At 39.7% G+C, this 23291-nt stretch overlaps 1 protein-coding gene across 1 annotated transcript; it reads right to left on the reverse strand.

Annotated features, from left to right (window-relative positions):
- Positions 1 to 1645: 1645 nt before the first annotated feature.
- LOC105042575 (mechanosensitive ion channel protein 6-like) lies at positions 1646 to 22211 on the reverse strand. The gene is made up of 5 exons (XM_010919860.3): positions 20215 to 22211; positions 14551 to 14674; positions 14157 to 14450; positions 13865 to 14067; positions 1646 to 2256 (listed from the first exon to the last, which is right to left on the reverse strand). Exons 1-5 carry the CDS (start codon positions 22113 to 22115, stop codon positions 1971 to 1973), a joined length of 2808 nt encoding a protein of 935 aa, XP_010918162.1. The 5' UTR covers positions 22116 to 22211; the 3' UTR covers positions 1646 to 1970.
- Between the last annotated feature and the right edge of the window lie 1080 nt (positions 22212 to 23291).

Consider the following 23291-nt stretch of genomic DNA (forward strand, 5'->3'; position numbering starts at 1 on the left):
TGCAAGCATAATAAAATAATGTTAATATTTGAATCATTATCATCATTTAAATCAGCACCACAACCATCTAATTTCTTTCCCATCAAATATGGGGCCTCCTAGAGAGCAACAGTCAAAGTTGAAAATGAAAATGTTATTCACATGAATAAGAATGTTAGTTTGAATAATGATTTCATCATTTTAAGCTCTAGATATGTTATATACTATAGAGATTTCCATATTTTTATTGCTCTTCTTTTCTCCTGTCCTCTCCTCAAAGTTGTTTCTAACTAAAATCTTTTGGAGATTGTAATTTGACTTCCGTATACACTGCATGAAACACATGAAAAAGAAAATTAAGAATAGAGGAAAAACAAGAGGTGTTGGTTCTATGACCTGATCGACATGCTCCAATGGAAACGAATGATCTCCTTAATCTCACATTCAGAGACTCAGATCTTTACGGTGATCATGGTGTTGTCTCTGTACACATCAAAGATATGCTCCGTGGTGTCCCTTCTTGGGTCATAGAAGCTCTTGGTCTCCAACAGGCCAACTTCAACAACACTCCCATTGGCAGTGACGGTGAAAGCATCCCTTCAAACTAAGCATAGTGAAGCATGGTATCGTTCCACTTTCTGATCAGTCCATGAATTCGATTATATTTGATGTGGTACTAACTTAAGGGAGCATTTGATACGAGGTTGCAATCTCATTAATTAAGAATTTTTTTTGGTGTGTTTGATAATGGTATCCACATCCAATCTAATGCATATTCCTTCTTATTTATTATTAATTCAAAATGAATTGGAAAGCGTATATTTTCTAGGAAAGGATGCACTTTAAAGGGAAAATAAGAGGCGTGCCTAAGAGAGAAGCTCCAAAGGCTAGTGCAGAAATTAGATACATGATGAAATAAAGGGTGGGCTTGAAAGGGCATGCGACTCTGAAAGGAAATGTGAGCCTATGTGACTACAAATCAGTATCATTTTTAGCTACAGGAGATCAATGTTTTGAATGGAGTCAACTCATATTTTTTGACTTGTATTTTATTGTAAATAGTTCATATATTTCTTTTATATATTTAAAAAAGTTACCTAGTTATAAGGAATCCTTCATATAATTGTATTTCTTTTATTTTTGGATATCCTCTAACCAAGGAATCCTTGGCATATAGATAAACAAATCTCTTTAAATACATATTGAACTCTCCTTTTCTCTGTCAACATGGGTGCGGAAATAGCGGCAGTGATGAGAAATAACAAGAACGCAAAGTTAGTGAGGTGCTAGAAGTAACATGCATAGAGGTGATTTTGATGCCCAGCCGCCTTGACAAAGAAAATAATACAGATATTCCCTTTATTTTCTTCATTTTCTCGGTTCCAGCTGCAAATATCTCTTCACTGATGTTTGATTGTTATGTATAGACTTTTTAAAGCCTTTCTTTTTGCCTTTGACATAATGACGTAACAAGAAAGGGAGGAAAAACTGTTGGAAAATATTTTCCAAAGCTACAAACACCCAAGAAACTAGATGTATAATGAGCAAAGCTAAAAAGCACCAAACAAATGTACTGAAGATTTTTTTTTTTTTTTTTTTTTTTTTTCTACCCAAAAATAGAGCACCTCAGATTTTGTATTTGTTACCGAAAACACTACCATAACAAAAGTACCAAAAATGTCAAATGACATATTAACACTTAATGTTGCAGCTCGAACTACAATTACAAAAAACAAGCTCATCATATACAATGGCTCTCTGTGTAAATAGGCTGATCCACACAATTAACTAGTGATAATTAAACATACTACAGAATTCAAGGGCGAAAAAAATGCAAGAAACAAAACCTTAAAATGGATAGGAGAAACAAAATCACATACCCAAGCCCCTCTTATGGTTCTGTAATCCTTCCCCGGTTCCATAGTTTGGATCACATCAAAGTTAGAGATCAACTTCAGCGGCGGATAGGAAGTATGACCAAGTGCATAGTATCAATTGAAAATTGACCAACTGGATGGTACACGTGTGGAGGTAACAGCAGGCATGTCTCGGATATTCACATCAAGAGGCAACATCCGGTACTCGATGTCAAGATCTCTCAAGATTCTGATCGTCTCCTCAAGCACAAGCTCTCTCCTTGTAAACCGGAGCCCCATATTTTGAAAATTGATGCGTTGTCTCATCCAGATTGATATTTTCAATCTGTTCATGTCATCCACATCTCTGAGAACAACTGCAGGACCAGGGTACCAGTGTTCCTTCTTATTCTCCATGTATCTGCAATGGTTCAAGTAGAAACATCGCTCAACTTGGTAACTAAAATTTATATTTTTTAACCATAAGAAACAAGAGGCTTGACTGAGAAAAAACTCAGGCTAGAGCAACAAGATCAAGAACAGGCAATTTCTGAGGCTGCTAAATTGTCAGGTTTTATCAAAACGAGTTTACATAAAACCTAAAATAAGAAGTTTATGGAAAGACTTGATTGATCACTTTACATAGAATTGATTTTGTATAAACTGCAAGTCATAAAACTTAAAATAGAGATTTTATGCAAAACAGGTCTTCCCTTTTTTCTTTGACAAAACCTGTTCTACAGAAAATCATGCTTCATGATTACGAGTGAAGATAACTCAGATATAAATGGCCTCTCTCCCTGTGTGTGTGTGTGTGTGTGTGTGTGGCAAATAATGGTATCATGTACTGCTCTTAGTTGAAACCAGATTTACATCATACGTTTAGAGCAGATGAACTAAAGATGATCAGTGATAACAATTGTTAAAAACTCTGTATTAATTCACAATAATCAAAGAGACCCAAATTGCATGAAGTGACATTCAAAGTTCATACTTACGAACATATTTTGACATGAGATTTCTTATGATGGAACATTAAGAAAATTCATTATAAGAAACCAGCAATTTGTGTCTGACAAAACTGAACCTCTTACCAGATAATTACAATTTTGGTTGTGATAATATAATGGATGTTGACATCAGATATAGTAAGACAAGGTTTCAGTGAAAAAGTAGAAATCATGCTTATAAGAATATTTAGACATGGCATTTGTTTTTGTATGAACATGAGAATTTGTTCAAAGAACCAGGTGTTCGACAAAATTGGACCTCTCACAGATAATGCCAATTCTTGTTCTGATAATAGAATGGATGTTGACATCAGGTATGGTAGGAGCCGTAGGACAAAGTTTCAAAGAAAAATTAGAGCAAGGCACAGTAACAAGCTAGACACTGAAGTGAATTATGATTCGGTTGTCCAACAAGTTAGATCTAACATGAGATGGACCAAGACTCGCCATGTCAGTATCGGACCCTATAGCGGTCCTACCTTATTACAATATCAGCATACAGTATGGTATAAGACAGCGAGACATACCGAGTATCAATACCATAGGAGACTGCGTACTAGTTTGGTATTGATATTGTATGCCTGGTACAATACGGTATCGACCAGTATGGCAATCCTCGATGTGGACTTTCATGGTGTTATGACTGAAATTTTATAAAACCATCATCAGATGGTCATGGCTTATCTGATATCTATATGGTAACTACTGCTAAGAGATATTGCATTCAATTAAGAAGTCTTATGACACACCAATCAAAATAGTTAATTATCCTAAAATACTATTAAATGTGGGTGGTACATTACATGCAAAAATAGTATGACAAATTTTTGAAGTGGTTAAAAGTAGCACAAATTAGTAACTGACAGGATGAAAAAATGATGTCATTTAACAATATCAGGATTGAAGCACCAAGTTAAGATTGCAAGCATGAAGCATCCATAGGCAAGATAACATTACAAACTTCTAAACAACATACGACGGTGGGGCCATATTCACCAATAATAGCAGTTCGTTACTAAAGGATTTTTGGGCAAAATAAACCATTATGTTAGCTTTATGGTTTGATGTGGGGGTGTACATGGCTCGGTTCACGGTCAATTTTCAAACCGAACCGATTTGCATTGATTTTCTAAATCAAAACTGAAACCGAACCGACCACATAGAAAAACTGGTTTAAACCAAACCAAAAAAATCAGTTCGGTTAATCGGGCTATGGGCTATTGTGCTAATGTCAAATAGGTAGCTTATGGGATGGGCTAAATATAGAAGCAATAAACCGGTGGAGCTAGGGCAAAATATAAGTGAATCGGTGGCAGTTCATGTTTAATATTATATTATATTATATTATATTTTATATATATATATATATATATATGCTTGTGTGCGTGTGTGTGTGCGCGTGTACGCATGGGTTGGTTTGGTTTAAATCAGTTTTTTCTAAACCAAAACCGAAACCAAACCAATTTTTTCTGTTTCTAAAATTTTTAGATTGAAACCGAACCAAATTTGAAAAAAAACCGATCCAAACCAAACCAAAATTAATGGTTCAGGTCAGTTTTGCGGTTTGATCGGTTTCCTTGCACACCTCTAGTTTGATGCAGTATTGCATGGACAAAGATGTGAAAGTTGGATTTGGACACAATGCAATATGCATCTTTCTCATCCAAACTTCAAAATTAGCTAAAAGAATACACGAGAGGATATTTCAAAATGTTATTTTAATGCTTACATGCCCATTCTAGATCTATAAAAAAAAAAAAACAAAGAAACAAACCCTATTTATTTTTCATACATTAAACTATTGAAGATACTCTAGATTCCTAGGTTCTTCAAGCTTGTCTTTATCTTTATCTAGTTGATGGGGTCTACTTTTATCTAGTTGATGAGGTCTATCTTTATCTTTGGATTAGATGTTTATCTTTCAGTTGATCTCATCACTTGTAAAACAAATGTTATAAATTCATGTTGGTTCTCATTGTACCTGTGTGGCTGTTGCAACAAGGAAGGAGAATAATGAAGCAAGAACGAAATAAGAAAAAGAGACAAGAAGAAGAGAAGAATAAAACAATATTTATGTGGTTCGGTCTATTGACTTATGTCTACAAGCAGAGATAATGCAAAAGCTTCACTATTAAAAAAATGGAGATTACAGAGTATAAGATCTCCTTACAAACCTTAGCCCCTAATAAGATCTCCTTACAAACCTTAGCCCCTAATATGTTCAATCTTCAAGGGATATATATAATAGAGTAAGTCAACTTAGACAACAACTGGTATTCCTACAACAATCAAGCTAGGCCAATATATAAAATAAAGTAAATTGATTTAGACTTGATTTTGTTGGGGATGTCTAGCCAGGACACCACCACCACAGAACCTTTTTCGATACACTCGCGTTGCACTCGATCACATGTAGATACCGCAAAAAAAAGAAAAAAGAGAAAAATACAAGATAAGAAAAAACAATCAAGTACATGGATTAGCCAAAAGACTCGCATCCATGGGGCATGCAAAGCTTCACTATGAAAAAAAAATAAGTACAAGAGGAGATCCTCACACTCTCAACCTTTATACACAATATCTTTTAACTAGAAGCTATCCTTACAAAGCTCTCACTAAAATCCAAAGAAATCCTACCTGACAGTCTGTCCGAAGTCTCTACTTCTGCTCTCTGTCGGTGCCCCTCCAAGGTCTGCTGCCAAACTCCCTCTCTTAGCTGCTGCTGGCGTCTCTCAGATTCTGCCGAACACACTATACAGATACCTCTCAATCTGTCCACAGGCCTTTTAAAGACATGAATCCAAGCTCTGATCGGAGATGCACTCCAATTAAACCTCAAAAAATCTCCTAGCCATCGAATCTTCACCACTACGTCTCCAACCGTTGGATCATGCAAACAAAGCCTTAGATCATGCCCGTTTGCTTCCCAGTCATCAAATCAAGACCCAGATCACGCCCGCGAGCCTCTGAAGCCGTTCGATCACGAGCTGATCCACGAAAACACTCGTGAGCCACGAGAACTAGTAGGAAACCAGCATCGGTCCATGGTGGACTGTGAGAAACTGGGTGGGAAACGCCTTGCTGGTCCATGCGCTCCCGCATGGACCACCCAACCCATGGACTGTGGTACGCCACGCGGTCTGGGCCGCACTCATGCATGGGCTGTGTGCAGGCTCTTGCATCCGCTGGGCTGGCTCGCATTCACCCGCATGCTGGGCCATGCTTTTGCTCCACCGTTGGGCTGCCAACCGCTCCGCCACCGGCCTGCACTGCCTATGGGCCCCTCCAATGGCCCATGGGCTGTACCAGCCCACCTCTTGACCTTCTTTCACAAGCAGTTTCTCCATCTGAACTCCATTTGGACTGTTCTTAGACTCGTTGGACTGTTCGTCATCCTGGACCTCATTCTGGGCTTCTTATGGATCGAATCTCGAGATATTTTTCTCAATAATCTCCATCTTGATTCGATATTCGGCCTCCACAATAACTCTGAGAGCTCATCTCTCACCCCCATATCCTGAGGCAAATGCCTACTGCCCATAGATGGGCAAATATGAAAGTCGAGCCAGACCGCTCAATCCTATCTCCATCATGGGCTGTGTCCACTCTGACCTGAGACCTGCTCGGGGTAGTCTTCTACGGCAATAAGAATTTTACCTTACGATATTGCCTGTCATCCTCCCGAGTCTCCTGTCTTATGTCCGATCCACTTGCTTTTGGAGCTCCACCTCGCACTAGGCTCCCTACCAAAAGATAGTATCCTCCATACTGCTTCCCCTTCATCACGATCCTATTGTCATGCAAAATCTTCAGGATTCCTCCATCAGCTCTCCATCTATAGCCGATCGAATCCAGTCTGTCGAGAAAAATTAGATTTCTCTTGAAGCTGGATATATATCGGGCCTCACGCAACTTCCTCACTGCTCCATCATGTGTCTCCACGCTGACCATCTCGATGCCTTTGATCGCATAACTCGATCCATCCAACAAGCAAACAGTGCCTTCACTGCTCTCTCGGGACTCAAATAGCTCCTCTCTACAACAGACATGATGGGAACAAACAGAATTTAAAATTTATTGCTAGAAAGGAGTAGATACCTCATCTGAGATCATAAGCGCATCAACGATCTCAATGTCGCTACTAGCCGCCGCCATAGTAGTCATTGTCCGATCCTTGAGTTGAGAATAATCTCTGACATGATATCCCAACTCGTCACATCAGTAGCAACTGATCTTGCTATAGTCCCTCATCCTAGACTTGGACCGCCCACTTCGCGATCTCTTGTCGCTTCGTCTTTCGCCGCCACGTCTTCCAGTCACCGTCAGAGCTGAGTCATCGCTTAAACTCGAAATCCGATTCTTCCGTCTAAAAATTTCATTTTGGAGAAATGTAGAAGTTACCTCTTCCATTTTGATAGTGCTTTTTCCTACTAGAATATCAATCACCAAGGACTCGAAAGAAGAAGTGATGATAGCAAGACCAAAATCCTGATCTTCTCCTCAACTTTTTCACTAATATTGAAGTCGGTGAGGATCTTCTAAAAGTTACTTAAATGCTCCTGCACGCTCTGTCCTTCGATCATCTGCAGCTGGTAGAACTGCCTCCAGAGGAAGAAAATATTGGTAAGAGACTTCATCATGTACAACTCCTCAAGCTTCGACCACATCGCTGTCGGAGAAGCTTCATCCAGCACATGGATCACCACATCATCCACTAAGTATAAGCAGATTATGCTCACCGCCTGCATCTGAAGCCACTTCCAAACCATCACCTCCATGATAATTGATATCTCCTCACACAAGAGAGCATCGATCAATCCCTGCTGGATGAGCATGTCCTTCATCCTCAACTATCAGAGGGAGAAATTGCTCTTTCCATCAAACCGACTGATCTCCACCTTGATTGAGCTTATCTTCTCCATTTTCTTCAATCTCGATCAACATCATCACGATCTAGACAACCTTGTGCACTGGTACCGTCTAAGCACTGATACAAATTTTTGGGGATGTCTGACCAGGACACCACCACTACAGGACCTTTTTCGATACCACTCGTATTGCACTCGATTATGTGTAGATACCGCAAGAGAAAGAAAAAAAAATATAAGACAAGAAAAAACAATCAAGTACGTGGATCAACTAAAAGGCTAGCCTCCACAAGGCATACAAAGCTTCACTATGAAAAAGAACAAGTACAAGAGGAGATCCTCACACTCTCAATCCTTATACACAATATCTTTCGACTAAAAGCTATCTTTATAAAACTCTCACCATAACCCAAAGAGATCCTACCTGACAGTCTGCTCGAAGCCTCTACTTCTGCTCTCTATCAACACCTCTCCAAGGTCTGCTACCGAACTCCCTCTCTCAGCTACTGCTGGTGTCTCTCAGGTTCTGCCGAACACACCACACAGGTACCTCTCGATCTGTCCATAGGCCTTTTAAAGACCTGAATCCGAGCCCTGATCAGAGATGCACTCCGATAAAACCTCAAAAAACCTTCCAGCCATCGGATCTTCACCGCTCGCATCTTCAACCGTCGGATTGCGCAAACAAAGCCTCAGATCATGCCCGCTTGCTTTTCGACCATCAAATCAGGACCTAATCACGCCCACGAGCCTCTAAAGCCATCTGATCGCGAGCCGATCCACGAAAACACCCGTGAGCCATGAGAAACCAGTGGGAACCAGTGCTGGTCCACAGTGGACCGCAAGAAATTGGGCGGGAAATGCCATACTGGTCCATGTGCTCTCGCATGGACCCCCCAACCCGTGGACTGCGGTACATCGTGCAGCCTGGGCTGCGTTCGCATGTGGGCTGCACGTGCACGCTCTCACATCCGTTGGGCCAGCCCGCACGCACCCACATGCTGGGCCACGCGTCTGCTCCATCGTCGGGCCACCAACTGCTCCGCCGCCCGCCTCCGACAACCAGTGGGCCATACCAGCCCACCTCCTGACCTTCTTTCGCACGCAGTTTCTCCATCTGAATTTTGTTTGGACTGTTCTTAGACTCATTGGACTATGTTCGTCATCCTGAACCTCGGTCTAGGCTTATTGTGGATCGAATCTCGAGGTATTTTTCTCAACAGACCTGATATCCAAAGTTGATTTAGTTTCGATCTTCTAGAACTTGTAAACTCAAGCCATAGTCAACAGTGGCCAAAATTAATAAAAGGCTTGTAGTTTCTCCTCCTTTGTTTGCTCTGTATGTGTTTATGAGTTTGCCCCAACATAAACTAAAGGCTAGAAAAGGCAAATCCTTTATCGATCTTTAAAATTTGCAAATTAGAAAAAGGGTTGTAACTATATAAAAGTCTAAAGCATATCTGACTCATGGAAATGTTTTAACCTAATGCAAGAGCCTAGATAATATAATTTTCATGAACTCTATGGCCTTTTTCTTAAGAAACTTAGTTGTCTCTTTTTCCTTTTTTAAACATATATTCTAATTTGTTATGCTCTTTCTTTTTCTTCCTAATATACATCCTACTATGACTTCTCCAGTCATGTTCATGTAGAAGGGCAATGCTAGTTCCAATATGCTATAAAGGAAATAAACCATGGTTAGTGACTCTCCATGATTTGAAATTCAAGACTCATGTATCATAGAAATTCAATTATGGTGGAATGCTTGGATATCGATTGCCAGATTTGGTGGTTTAGTGCATTATTTTACTGCAACTTTAGGTAGGTAACACTTGCTTCCACATATTGATCAAAATCTTTTTTATCCTTGCTTGATAATGACAATAACAATAGTGATATTAATAAATGCTATTGATATTGGAACTTCAAAAGCAAGTTATGCATGAAAATACCCTCCCATGAGCCCGATATACTAGACGTATACAATTACAAGATTCACCCAAATGACTCCAACAAAATAGGAGTGCATATGACTTATGTAGTGCACACAATCAACATACTCATAAGAACACTTAAGATTACATTAATGAAAGATATGCATATGCATCCAAATTGTAATGTATATGCACAACATATGCACCACATTGTATAGGTGATCAAAGATCAAGAGTTGGTACATGATGCAAGACAACTTAAGGGATGACCTGCTTGTGCATCAACGGGCCTGACATGAAGAAAATCATGGAAATAGAGTAAATGAATCGTAGAAAAGAGTAGAGAAAATAAAAGAGTGGAGAAAGAAAGTATAAGAGGGAGATGAGAGAGGAATTGGGGAGAGAGAGGATAAGAGAAGAATTTTTTTTTCCTCACAACAAACTCACAATACAAGATTCCAACATTATTAAGGTGCTCGCCTAAGCACTCAGGCGAAGTGCCCTTGGCTGAAAGTGCCTCAGCCTCCTCCAGGCGAGGCGCCTTTAGCCAGGTGAGCGCCTTTGCCACCTAGGCACTCACCTTTGACGCCCAATTAAAACTACTTGTATTCTTTTGGCTGTTCGGCTTCCAATTTAATAGTTGTAATTCACTTCAATTTGAAATTACAGCTATGGGTAATTGATAAATGCTTCAAAAGAACAAAAAAGAAGGGTACTTAAGTAATTTATTAAAAGAAATTAAGAGACATAGGTTTTAAAAAAGAGATTAAAGAATCATAACTACATGCACCCTATACGATTGTACCCCTTCAACTTCCCTAGACTTTGGATGGCTGGAGCAATTTCCTTCCCTCCATTGAAGTTGACAGCATCCAAACAAAAAAAAAAAAAAGATATGAATTTTGTTCTCTTTCTCACCCTCTTTTCACAATTTATTTTCTCTTCTCCTTCTCTTAATCTCCTCTCCTTCTCTTTCTCTGTTTATCTCTATTTTTTATTCAATAAAATAGAGCATGTTTGTATTTGTCTTCAATAAAATAGTTCACAAACCAGGTCAGCAGTGCACTGGTTTTACAATGAGGAGAAGAAGAGATTGAAAAGAACATAGAGAATGACCTATTTGATAATGGAGGAGATGATCATTATGACAACTTAGGCATAGAATATAATGAAGACTATTAGGTTTAGACTTTTAGAATAGAACAATAGCCTGCCTTGTGTAAACAATGGAGAAAACAAAAAGCTCAAAAAAAATTTAGTCTTTTGGGTGTGGTGTTTAGACAAAAAATCTAATGAGGACTTTTAATTTTGGATTAGATCATTAGAACAATAGGCTATAATGAAAACTTTTAGTTTTAGAATAGACTATATTTATTTTCTTTTTTTTTCCTAAAAAAAATGATGCCTGACTTCAATCAAGCACTCGCTTTTTCGACGCTTAGCGTCTCAAGCGCTAGATAGGGTCTAGCACCTTGAGGGCACCGGACGCCCTAAACAACCTTGCAAGATTCGAATCTATCCCACACTTAGCTATTCCATACATCATACTTGTAGCATATCTTGATTTAGGGATTAGGCAGTTAAATAAAACAGGAAAAAGGCAACTTGGAGATCAGGTAACTTAAAGGCTTGACTGCCCAGAAAATTCATGTCTAAGTTACTTGAGGAGAAGCTTTTTTTTTTGAAAAAAAAAAAAAATTTGCCTACTTAAGGCCGAAGTCATGTAGTCCAAGTGCATGGAATAGTGTCAAGAAAGTGTTCTCTCTTTCTTCACCCCCCACCCCCTCTCTCTCTACTAACTTCTTCTCTACCATCTCTTTTTATCTATCTCCTTTACTTTGTCTTCTTTTTTCATCAAATTCTTTGTTTAACCTGCAGAAATCTGTAGTGTGACCTGAAGTTTGATGTTAGGTCAATATTAAGCTCATACTTTTAACCTCAAAGCCCCAAGAGACCCTCTTCTTAACACTAACCTAGAAAGCCTGCCTCTTACCTCTAATCTGCTAAATTGTTCCCTTCTGTCCTGTTTTATTTGACAAGACAGTAACACAACCAATTACCTGTTCCCCAATTTCTCTCACCTCTTAAGCCCATCTATGCATAAGCAGGTCATCCTCTAGTTGTCCTACATCAGTACAACTAGTAGATTTCAAGGGTTTGATCAGGTATTATTGAAAGCTTCATGATTAAAAAACTAAGCTCAGGTTTAATGGATATTACAGGTGGCTGGGACTGGGTTAGGGATGAATTGAGAGGTCTAAAATAAGACGTAAGAAAAAGATGATGAAAGCCAAGTAGAAATTAAAAAGTTAAGTTGGCTTTTGTTGTATATCATCATGGTGGCTACCAAATATGACCATCAGGCAATCTAGGGCTGCATCATTCTCTTTTGAATGGCATCTAGTTGCACAAAATTGACCATCTCAACGAGACTTTCATCCCAGACCTCAACCTTTGGTTCAATTGATCATTATTCATCTTTCTTGGTTTCTTTAAGCTCATGAATATTTAGAGGACACACTTCAGTCAAATAAACTATTTTAGAGGCATCATAACATGAATGAACAACAGGCAACTGACACTATTCATCTACTACAACTGTGGGAAATGAGTTGGACTCATCCTCTCAAATTCTTTACTGAATTCTATAATATTTGGCATCTAGTCCTTGAATTCTTCACTGAATTCTAGCCGAATTTGGTCTCTAATTTCGGACTTCAGCAGTTTTAAGTCAGTTTTGGCCCATATTGACTGGTTTCAGCCAAAACTGACCAAAAGAAATCATTGATGGTATTTAGTTATTATTTTGGTTTTTAGTCATTTTTTGGAACATCTTTTCATTCCTTTCAGTATGATTCATATTTTTATTCATTCAGCCCAACTGAAATTAACCAAAAACCAAATGTGGCAAGTGTTAAAGAAAACTTTACGACATTGGACAGAATATACTCAGAATTATATAAATCAAAGAAAGCATGTAATCAATGAGACCACATATTGATAGCTTGAAAAAGATGACAAGTGACAACTAGTGCTTTGGAAAGAGCTTGAAAAATATTACAGTTGAGTTTGAGAGAGAAAAAGAAAAAAGATGTCAAAAGCCAACTTTTGGACAAAAGAGGAACCAATTTAGTTTCACTAGTTTGCCTTGGGTGACTACTATTAGCAAGGGTTGTTTTCAAATAAGAAAAGGTTAAGATTGTATCTACTGATATAGTGGTCTAAAATACTTCTAGGGTTTCAATTTCTTAGATGTAAGATCAATGTACAACTATCATGGATATATTTGTAAGCATAATAAAATAATGTTAACATTTGAATCAGCATTTCAATCATTATCATCATTTAAATCATCACCACAACCACCTAATTCCTTTCCCATCATATATGGGGCCTGCTATAGGGCAACAACAGTCAAAGTTGAACATGAAATTGTTATTCAAATGAATAAGAATGTCAATTTGAATATCAATTTCATTGTTTTAAGCTCCAGATGTGTTATCTGTTACAGAGTTTTCCATATTTTTATTCCTCTTCTGTTTTCCTGTCCTCTCCTCAACGTTGTTTCTAATTAAAATCTTTTGGAGATTCATTGCACCATTAGCATCAGAGCTTGGTGCTTGCTGCATCATATTTTACTAAAGCATGGAGTTCTACTGCTTTGAGTATAATCTTCTTTTTCTTATTCATGCATTGAAAGGGCAACGTGGAGTAATTTACTACATCAAGTATGGAATACATGAACTTGTACAGTATAAATAAGAGTAGAAAACAAGCCAAGAAGGAATGTGGTTGGCATTATTAGAAATTTAATCAACGACTGTAATTGATGTTTTCGGTTCATAAGTCATGATCAGCAGTGAAAAGATTTGGACATAAGGCTTTTATTTATGTAAAAGGCTGCTTAATAAGTTCAGATTTTTCCATTTACTCAACTTCTTAGTGTAAGTTCTCTAACAAAATAGCATGATGACATTGTACACATCCAAAATATTATGTTATTTGAACCACAGTTTCAGGTTTGAAGGTTTAACTAACTGGAGCAAGGATGCAGAGACAACAAAGTGATACATTTTCTAGATTGAAAACTCCTTTCTACTTCTAATCTATACAAAGAATAAAAGTGACAAAGGATGTACTAAATCTAATGAATACTAGTAACGCACAGCAGTCACCTAAATATTTTAGGTCAGAAAAGAATTAACTCTTATTCTTACCCTATTATCCTTTCCCTCATTTTGGCGAGTTTCTCCACTGGAGTTGCAACATGAACACAGAAGTCAATTGAGTCTCCCATATCTGGGCTTCGATAGAAGTTGCCAATGTATTTGGTAGCTAATACACTGTTTGGATAGATTATTTTCTGGTTGTCATACCTCAAAAAAACTGTTGTCAATATATTCATCTCCTCAACAACCATCTGAAAATTAGAAAATAAATTTTAGTAACTCATGTATGAGAATTGAAACAAAGCCACTAGTGAACATGATTAAATTGGTGCCTTTTTACCTGAACATCTTCTATTTCACAGCGATCACCAACATCAAACGGATGCATCACAAACAAGAAAATAATAGCTTCAAAGACCATCTTCAAAGTATTACCAAAAATAAATACCGCCACTAAAACCTGAGAACTAATGAGATAAAAGAAATGGGTAGTCGCAACACCCAGAATAATTAGCCAGAGAGCAAATACAATGATGCCCACAACAACATTTGCCATTTGGTGGAGTTTGTTCACTGCAGTTTTTGTGTCATTCAGTGTCAAAGAAAGGGCTCTGCGCTCTCTGAATGCATTAATCTGCACACCAGGCAACAAAATTTTATAGCATCTATGCTTGGTCTTAAGAAAAAATTAATGCAATGAGATCTTGTAAAGAACAGAATGAAGATATGATTACCACCCAATTCTTGAGAGCCTTTCTGCTAACCCTTTGTTTTTCTTGAGCTCCTTCAAAGAAGCTCATTGTCTTCAGAGCTTCATCTTCTCTCATGAATCGCATAAGGTCCTCCAAGTAGATATACCTGAAAAGTACACCTCAACCATGTCATTGATGAAAAAACAATCGACAACCAGATAGGAAAGGGAATAAACTATATTTGGAAAAGATTCTGGTGAACCTATGGTTTCTTCCATTTTTAAAATTACAGAAAGCAAGCAAAAAATTTTATGAGAATTTAAATATCCCAAACAAGGCCTATCATACTAGTCGGTACCATACCATATTGTACCAGTACTAAACCGTTATGTAGTCTCATACCATACCAACACTCGTTATGCCGTCTCATACCATACCGCATGTTGATAGTGTAATAGGATGGTATCGGTATAAGATCCAGTATCGAGATGGCAAAACTTAATCCCAAGAATTCTTGAAAATAAAGAATATCTTCAACTCACTACCAAATTTTAGACCATGTTGGCAGAGGTGATGAAATTTGTGGAACAAATGTATGGATTTATTCTCGTCTCCAAAGGCATCAACCCAACACCCCATTCTGGCCCCCAAACACACACACACGCATACAAGAGCAAGGTTCGCCATCTCGGTATCAAATCCTGTACCAATATCATCCTATTCCAATGTATGGTACGGTATGAGTAATGGTACGATATCCGATTCAGCATACTGAGTAATGGTACGCTCCCTGTACCACACACCAGTTCGGCTCTAGTGCGATACAGAACCATTGCTATGCACCGATACCGACCAATACAGTAAACTTTGCACAAGAGTAATCGAAAAGGTTTGCATTCACTACGTAATAATGAGAGTCGTTACATTCACGTTGTGGACTCTACATACAATATTCTTACCAATTTATGCAATGATTAAATTAATAGATATTCATCATTCAAAACATATTGTGACTTGTATATACCTGATTTCACGTAATGGGTTGGCGTGAGTCAACTTAGAAAAAGCTTCTTAAACTTCATCAAGGACCTTAGCTCAACCACAATATGCTATATCTACAAACTCATAAATGAGCAAATAAATAGAATACATTATGCAAAGCTTACTAAACCATAGTATATGAGCATAATAATGGGAATGCAAATGTGCCAAGTGAGGGCTATGTCAAGATCTTCCCGAATCTAGGACACAAATCTTAACAACAGCAGAAATCACATTGATCTTGATTTAATTATGCCAGATCCTGACACAAGTTGATGCCATCCATTCTCTTGGAAGGAGAGAAGGACAGATCAAGATAGAGGGAAAGGAAGGGAAAAATAGATTCTGTGGTACCCAGCTCAAGAACTCGTTGCTAGCAGCACTGTCTCTCCATGCAGCCTCTGGAAGAGTCATCTGTCATAGGTCATCCATGTCTGTTAATCTTGCCAATGTCAATAGGCCTCCACTACCACTACCTGCTTTCACCACTTGTTTCTTAATTTCTAACAAGGGGAGAAGGGTGGTCTGTTTGTTCCCTAATAAACAGAAAATGGAGATTTAAATAACAACACCAAAGGAAACCTATAAAAAGCCAGATCAAATTAGAATCAAGTTGATTTTTGACCTGGCCTGGTCCAAAAGATCTTTGGACCAGTATTATGCAGCAAAACCATGTTGACAGGACAAATTCTAACCTAAACACCAACTAGCCACACTGATCCAACATACCAACTTCAACCACTTTTATCCCTACATAATACAGGTACTGCACTATCTCTAACATTGACATCACTTAGACACCCCAAAGGAACTTATAAAAAGATAATTAAAACACCAACTAATCCGGTGACATTGAAGTAATTATGAAAAAAAGGTAGCATAATAATCAGTATGAGCCATAATAGATGCGCCAAGTGCAAAGTCAGAAAGGTCAGCTGGCAAATTGCTTGAGGAAGCATGGCTCAAAGATGGCCATAAACACTTGGAGCCATGCATTCAGTCTGGCAATGTATGTTTCAGTGAAAAGAAACATGTGATAAAGCTGAGACAAGTAGAATGGCACTAAAGAGTTATAAGTCGATCAGTATCTATAACATGCTACTTATTCATTGCCATACCAATCCTAGATGATATGCCTTTTCCATGTGAACCAATATCGGACTGTGATTTTTACAGGTTGACAGTCACTCATTAAGTTTTCTTAAATATTATTAATTCCTACAAGCATATGGGATTGGTACCTCACATAATACCAATATGAAGTTCTCGATCAATACATAGTGAAAAATAATCTCAACAATATTTCTTTTTCATTGTCTATTCCTAATTTATCTCCATCTATCTCTAATATCGGAATTTTTTTATGAATCATAATTATTTTTAATATGTAAATTATTTAAACCCACGCTCAAGATATATCAAAATGCATCTCAGAGTTATATTTTTCTCATTGGTCTTTTTCTATTTTTCCCTATGCACTCAGATTCTTGTTATTAGTTATTATTCAATAAACCAATACATGAGGCGCCATCTACAAGTCAAGGCCTTTCAAATGCATGTAACTATAAATAAATTTTAAATAACCACAACAATTTTTCCCAAAAAAATGTTCACATTCATGACTACGAAAGCAACATACAGTAGGTTCTGACTAAAACAAGAAACCTCACACTACAGTTCTGATGGCTGAGATCATCATTGCAATAGCAACCATGGCAATGACACCCATGGACCAAAAAAGCCAATGGTGAATGTTATTTAGGAAAGCAAAGGTTGACAATTTTATCTGATGACAAAGATTTCAGCTAGCAATAGCAATTACTGAACGAGACAACATTGCAAGATCACTAGTTGAAAGATGCTAGAAGGCAAGATATTGTTTAATATATGGAAAGAAACCATGGGTGATCCTCTTAAGTGTCAGCTCCACTGGGACACCACTGATAATGTGCCCTTTCTTAAATAGACCTTGGATCTTAAAATATCATTTTTAACAATCTAACTTTATCAGATAAAGAATGAATTCATGGAAAACAACAACAAATTGCCTCCAAGGACATGATTTTCTTACATCTTTCTCTCTCTCTCTTGATTCCATCTCTTTGATCGTCATGAGATTTTTATCGTTATTTTATGATGCATTCCAATTAGAAGATCCAGCTACTAGATGTAAAGCAGGGCAACATGGGCATTATAGGCTCTAATTTCACCTTTATTGTTTTATGAGTTATTTTGGAAGTTTTCAGGGTCCTTCTATAATAGTTTGGAGTTACTAAGAATTTATGTATATAAGTTCTTAGGCTCTCTTTGCTCAAAAGGCTGAGAATATACATCATACCTTTTTCTCATCCATAAAATCTCCTAGTTAGCATCTGCTTGTAAATGTCAGCAATCTGTGTAGCCACTGGCCAGCTAGAGTAAGTTGACGACCCAACCAACTGTTAAGAAAGAGAGGGACAATATAGACCCACCGCCATCACATCCAAGAGATGGAGAATTATTCCTCTCTTTAGGCATCTAAAAAGATGAAAACAAGAGAAGAGAGACCAAAAACGAAAGAATAGGAAAATACAGAAAAACAAGCCCAAAAGAAAACCAGGAAAGAGGGGCATGTACTTTAACCAGTCATTCACCCCCTTTCCTACTCGAAGTTTGTTCTCACCAAGCCCTTTCTTTTAATCTTGACTGTTGATCAAGTCCACAATGTTCACAGGTTCTAGTTTTGACAAGTGTTTTCTAAAATTCAGACGGGCAGAAATTTAAGAAATTTAATAAAAATGTTTTTCCTTTTCTACCTTTCACTGTTTCCTGTTTTTTACATTTTATGCAAGATTTGATTAACCCGTGGGCCAGGTTCAGCACGTGTGGAACACAGACTCATTTCCAGCTTTTGGAATCTTCAGCAAGTAGCAGAACATTTATGATTTCATTAAAAGAAACTAAAATCTGCAAGAAAAATTAAATACTAAGGTTGCCTTTGGCACTGTTATCCTTTTATATATATATATATATATATATATATATATATATATATATATATATATATATGAAAACAGAAGTTTTATTTGTTTTTTTAGATTTCTGACAACAAAAAAATATGTTTGATCTTTTTTTTAATTTATAACGAGAGCCGGCGATATGGTCGAGGACAAGACAAAGTTCCACATCACACAAAAAGACAGTTGAGAGAGTGACAGAGTGAAAGAAAGTGGGAATGAAGTCAGCAGCGCATCTGGGGATGAGACATAGTTTGGTATCGAACAGAGAGATAGCTGACAAGGCCCAAGGAGATGTTGTGGTTGAACGAGACGATAAAATTGAGAGTGAGTTTGGATAAAAGAAGAGGGGTTAAAAGGAGAAGGGTGAAAACTCTTTTTTTTTTTTTTTTAAAAAAGTAAAAGTGAAAAATTTTAAAAATAATAAAAATTTTAAGAAATAGAAATAAAAATAAGATAATCAAACATGTTTTCTACATTGAATTTTATAATTTTATTTTTTTTTTTAAAAAATAATACCAAACAAAGCCAACGTCTCGAGGAAGCCCAATTCAAGGCCTTTACCGCAGCATCCAAATATATTCCCACGACGTGCTCAAATATCACAAATTAAACTATCAGTTTCCTAGAGGGAGGGAGCAACAACTCATTCCCTATTATAATTTCAGCCTAATCATTTACATAAGGCATTAAACCTTAACAATCTATTTAGAGCAAGGATTAAAGTGCTCGACACTGCGGGGCACCGGTTTCAGGTCAAGTGCTTGGAATTGACCTTAAAGGTGTGTAAACACCATTTTCCCCCGACGAGAAATCAATGTGCATAAGCCACCAGCGCATAGCTTCCAAGGCAGTGTCACAAACGCATGCAAAAATCATGAATTTTGGAAATCATAGGAAGGGAAACGAACAAAACAATAAGGTGCGTATTTAGTAAAACTAAGAATTAACTAAACAAGAGAAATACAGTACAGAGCAAGCCTCAGTGTAGCACCAATAAATATCAGAGCAAAAGGAAATTGTTTGGTCTAATATGATAGCTTGCTGTATACACCAAAGATGGGACCAGAAAGAAAGGTCTTAAATCAGGATAAAATGTCATAACAGAGAGGTTAGCATGCAGAGAAGATTACCATTGACATGAAACAATGCCAAGTAGGAAAAATTAATCCACGCTCACATATATAAAAAAGAGTTGTCTCTTTTGGTCCATTGCTTTGGTTGCATCCTCTATTAAATAAATAAATAATAAAAGAGCATAAAGGAAAGCCACAAACATTTAATTAATAACTCAGGAAATTACCATGTTGAAGCTTATTATGGTGATATTATTTTCCCATTGAAGCTTGTGAAGACAGATTCTCACAATATGGCCTCTATATCTTGATAGCTATAGAAACACTGGTGAACTGTGAAATTGTTGGGAACAAGGCAGAACACATCAGACGCAATGCATGATGATGGATTTCATGATTCCCTTACCAAGTTTCTAGAAGCTAGAAAAGACCAATTTTTGTTTCATAGACTGCAGAAACATTTTACTAGCACAACTCATTTTAATCATTCATGAATGAGCAGGGTAAGCAAATGGAAAAGGACAGCGTAACGGCAACCCGCACCAAAGATGCTCGATAAAAAGACAACCAAAATTAACAAGGAAATAACTTACTTGGCACCAGGCCTGGCCACATTAGTGAAGATGTTCTTGGCAGCGGCCTTTGCCTCGTACTCACTCCGTATCTGCATCGCTGCTTCGTCCATCCCCCTCTCCCGTGCTGCCTGCTCATCGAGCGTCGTCAGCGTCCCACGCCTCACGATCCTCATCAACCTCTTCATTTTCCAAGCCGAAACGTTCTTCTGGTTGAGCTTGTGGAGCTGGTCAATCTTGAAGCCCTCCTCCTCCTGCTGCCGGACGGCATCCTTCCTGGAAACCGGCCGCGAGAGCTTGATGCTCTTCCCCATCTGCATGCTCCTCTGCATCAACCCACGGCCGCTCTTGCTCGGCAGCGCAGCTGCCTGGAGGTCGCTCGGGATGGTGACGCCCGCATTCTGGAGCTTCTGGACCTCGGCCATCATCCGGTCCTCCTCGTACTGGGCATTCTGGAGCTCCACCAAGGGCGGCCCGGAGAGCGTCTCGATGACGTACTGATTGAAAACGGATTCTTGGATGCGGTCGAAGTAGGTGCTCACATGGAAGGACGATGCGAGGACCTTGACGAGCAGAGTCTTGATAAGGCGAAAGACGCAGGCCACCAGGAGGCAGAAGAACACCTTGGTGACATAAGGGAGCGTCTTGCTCTTGGTCTCCCGCTCGACATTCTTGTCGAACATGTAGTGCCAGGAGATGAGGACAAGGCCGAGCCAGAGGCAATTCTGCACCGCCTTCCGGACGCCGTAGACGAAGTAAAGCACGCGCTTGCGGAGGGTGAAGTTGCGCTCTATGAAGAAGACGACGATGCGAATGAACCAGCCGGAGACGAGGCGGCCGCAGATGAGCACGAAAACAAGCAGCTCCCACTTCCAGAGATGGAGGCTCCACACGGTCTGCCGCTCGAGGACGGGGATGGAGAGGCTGCAGGCGAGGGCGGCGACGATGAGGATGAGGCTCACCCACTGGAGGATGGTGAGGAAATCGACTTTTGCGCGCTTGAATTCGTCGGGGATGTCCTCGTCCACGAAGGGGTCCTCGTCGTCCTCGTCGTAGGCGGGCTGGGACTTGCCCAGGATGCCGGACTTGAGGATGCCGGACCTGAGCACGCCGGAGCGGGGGAACCGCTCGGATTTCTTGTCGTCGTCAGCGGCGAAGGCGATGGCGGACGGGGGTGGCGGGTCCATGAGGCGGGAGCGGGTCTTGGCGCGGAGAATGGTGGAGGGGGCGGTGAAGGAGGCGTTGGAGGTGCAGCGGAGGACCTCGCCGCCGGCGGGGTCGCGGGCGGTGGAGCTGGGGCAGGTCTTGAATCGGCGGGAGTCGTGATCACCTTCGTCGTCATCGGATGAGGAGGGGGAGCAGTAGGAGAGGCGGGAGGAGGGGTTCTCGGCGGAGGGATTCTGGAAGGAAACTCGGAGCTCCTTGGAGACATTCGAGGAGGGCTTCTTAAGCTCCTCCATCTCGAGGTCCATGTCGAGGGCCATGTCGGCACCGGAGGTCCGCTGTTTCTGGAGGAACGAGCCGATCAGCCGCGACGGCGGGTCCTCCCCGATCTCCGGCATCGGCCGCGGCTGCTGGTTTTGGAAGCTGAATCCGCTGCCGCTGCCGCCGTCGTCTCGCGATCCTTCTCTTGGTCCGGCGCCGGGTTCCTTCCAGAATTCGTAGCTGGATTCCCTCCAGACCTTGCCGTTATTATTATTGTGATTATTGTCCGTAATGTGGATGGAGGAGGGGATGGAGGGGTGGTCGAAGACGTCGCGGCTGGTGCCATCGATCTTGACAACGACCTCACGGCGATCGCCGTCGTCGGGCGGCTCCTCCAAGAGGATGGGCTGCTCCTCGTGGATGGAGGACGGCAAAGTCCGGGAGGAGGAGTACTTGTGGGAGCCGTGCGATTTCAAGGATCGCCGGAGAGAATCCATGGAGACGGAAGGCAATGCCGCTATCCAATGGGAAGGATGGAACAAGACGGAGAAGAAAGGGTATTGGGACCTGGGAATGGGAAGAAGAAACGGAGATTGTTATGGTTTTTATCTTTCCCGAAACAGCGCTGCTCGCCTCTTTCTTTGTTTTTATTTTTAAATCTTTGTGGTAGGAACGCGTGTCCCTGTTATGATTGGACGTACACATTAGCCATTATAAACGCAGAGAGAGCTGGGAAAGGATGGAGGGCAACAGATGGGAGGGCAAGACGGAGCCTGGACACGTAACGAGAACCAGGGGAGCCAGAGATTTAGAGCATTAATTCTACTACGCGACCCAAGCCATGCGTAGACACCACCTGAATGCGAACGGTTGGGCCATTCTTTGGGAGCCACGTAGGAGATCGTGTTTTGTTGGGTAATTGGGTTGAGCCGGGTTGTTTTCTCCAACAATTTTGCCGGAAATCAAATTCTTGGTACGTGTCACACGGAGCGCAACAACAGGTGTTGCTGGGTTTGACCCAACCAGCCGATTCACCTTGAGAAGCGTAACCGTTTTACAAAGTAGCTTTTGTCTTTCTGGGTTATATACTGATGTACAGGACATCCACATCACCAGCCGTCCATCCGTCTATCATGCTTCATGAATCATGATGGTTCGAGGACGACTAGAAACGTGTCACGGTTGGAGTATTTTTTTTGCTTCCAGGAATGCGTTTTTGGTCAATGCGGCGGGATGATCGCGTTTGCCTTGCGACTGGTTATGTGGGCCCATCAAACCCGTCAACGGAGAAAGAGACGGACCAGTGTGGTTCCCGCACGTAGGTTTTGTGCGGTGTAACTGAGGAATAGTTTGGTATCCGTCCGCTGATGCCGCTGGCACGTAGCCGTGTGGCTGCGTCTGTATGCACATTTTTTTTGGTATTAAAAAAAAATAACCATGCTTCATTTTTTTTTTTATTTTTTGTGATGTATCATTTGAATCTTATTTAAAATTAACAGTTCAACTAATATTTTATTAAATTATAACTTAAAATAATGGATAAAAATAAATTTTAAAAAAATAAATCAGATTTTCCATATAATTTACTCCTAATATAAAATGATATTGCAACGTGCTCTATTTATTTTTCTTTATTTATTATTGTGAATGAAATAGTATAAATGCCCAAGGTC

The sequence above is a fragment of the Elaeis guineensis genome, chromosome 4 (genome assembly GCF_000442705.2).
Source record: "Elaeis guineensis isolate ETL-2024a chromosome 4, EG11, whole genome shotgun sequence".
NCBI classification, from domain to species: Eukaryota; Viridiplantae; Streptophyta; class Magnoliopsida; order Arecales; family Arecaceae; genus Elaeis; species Elaeis guineensis.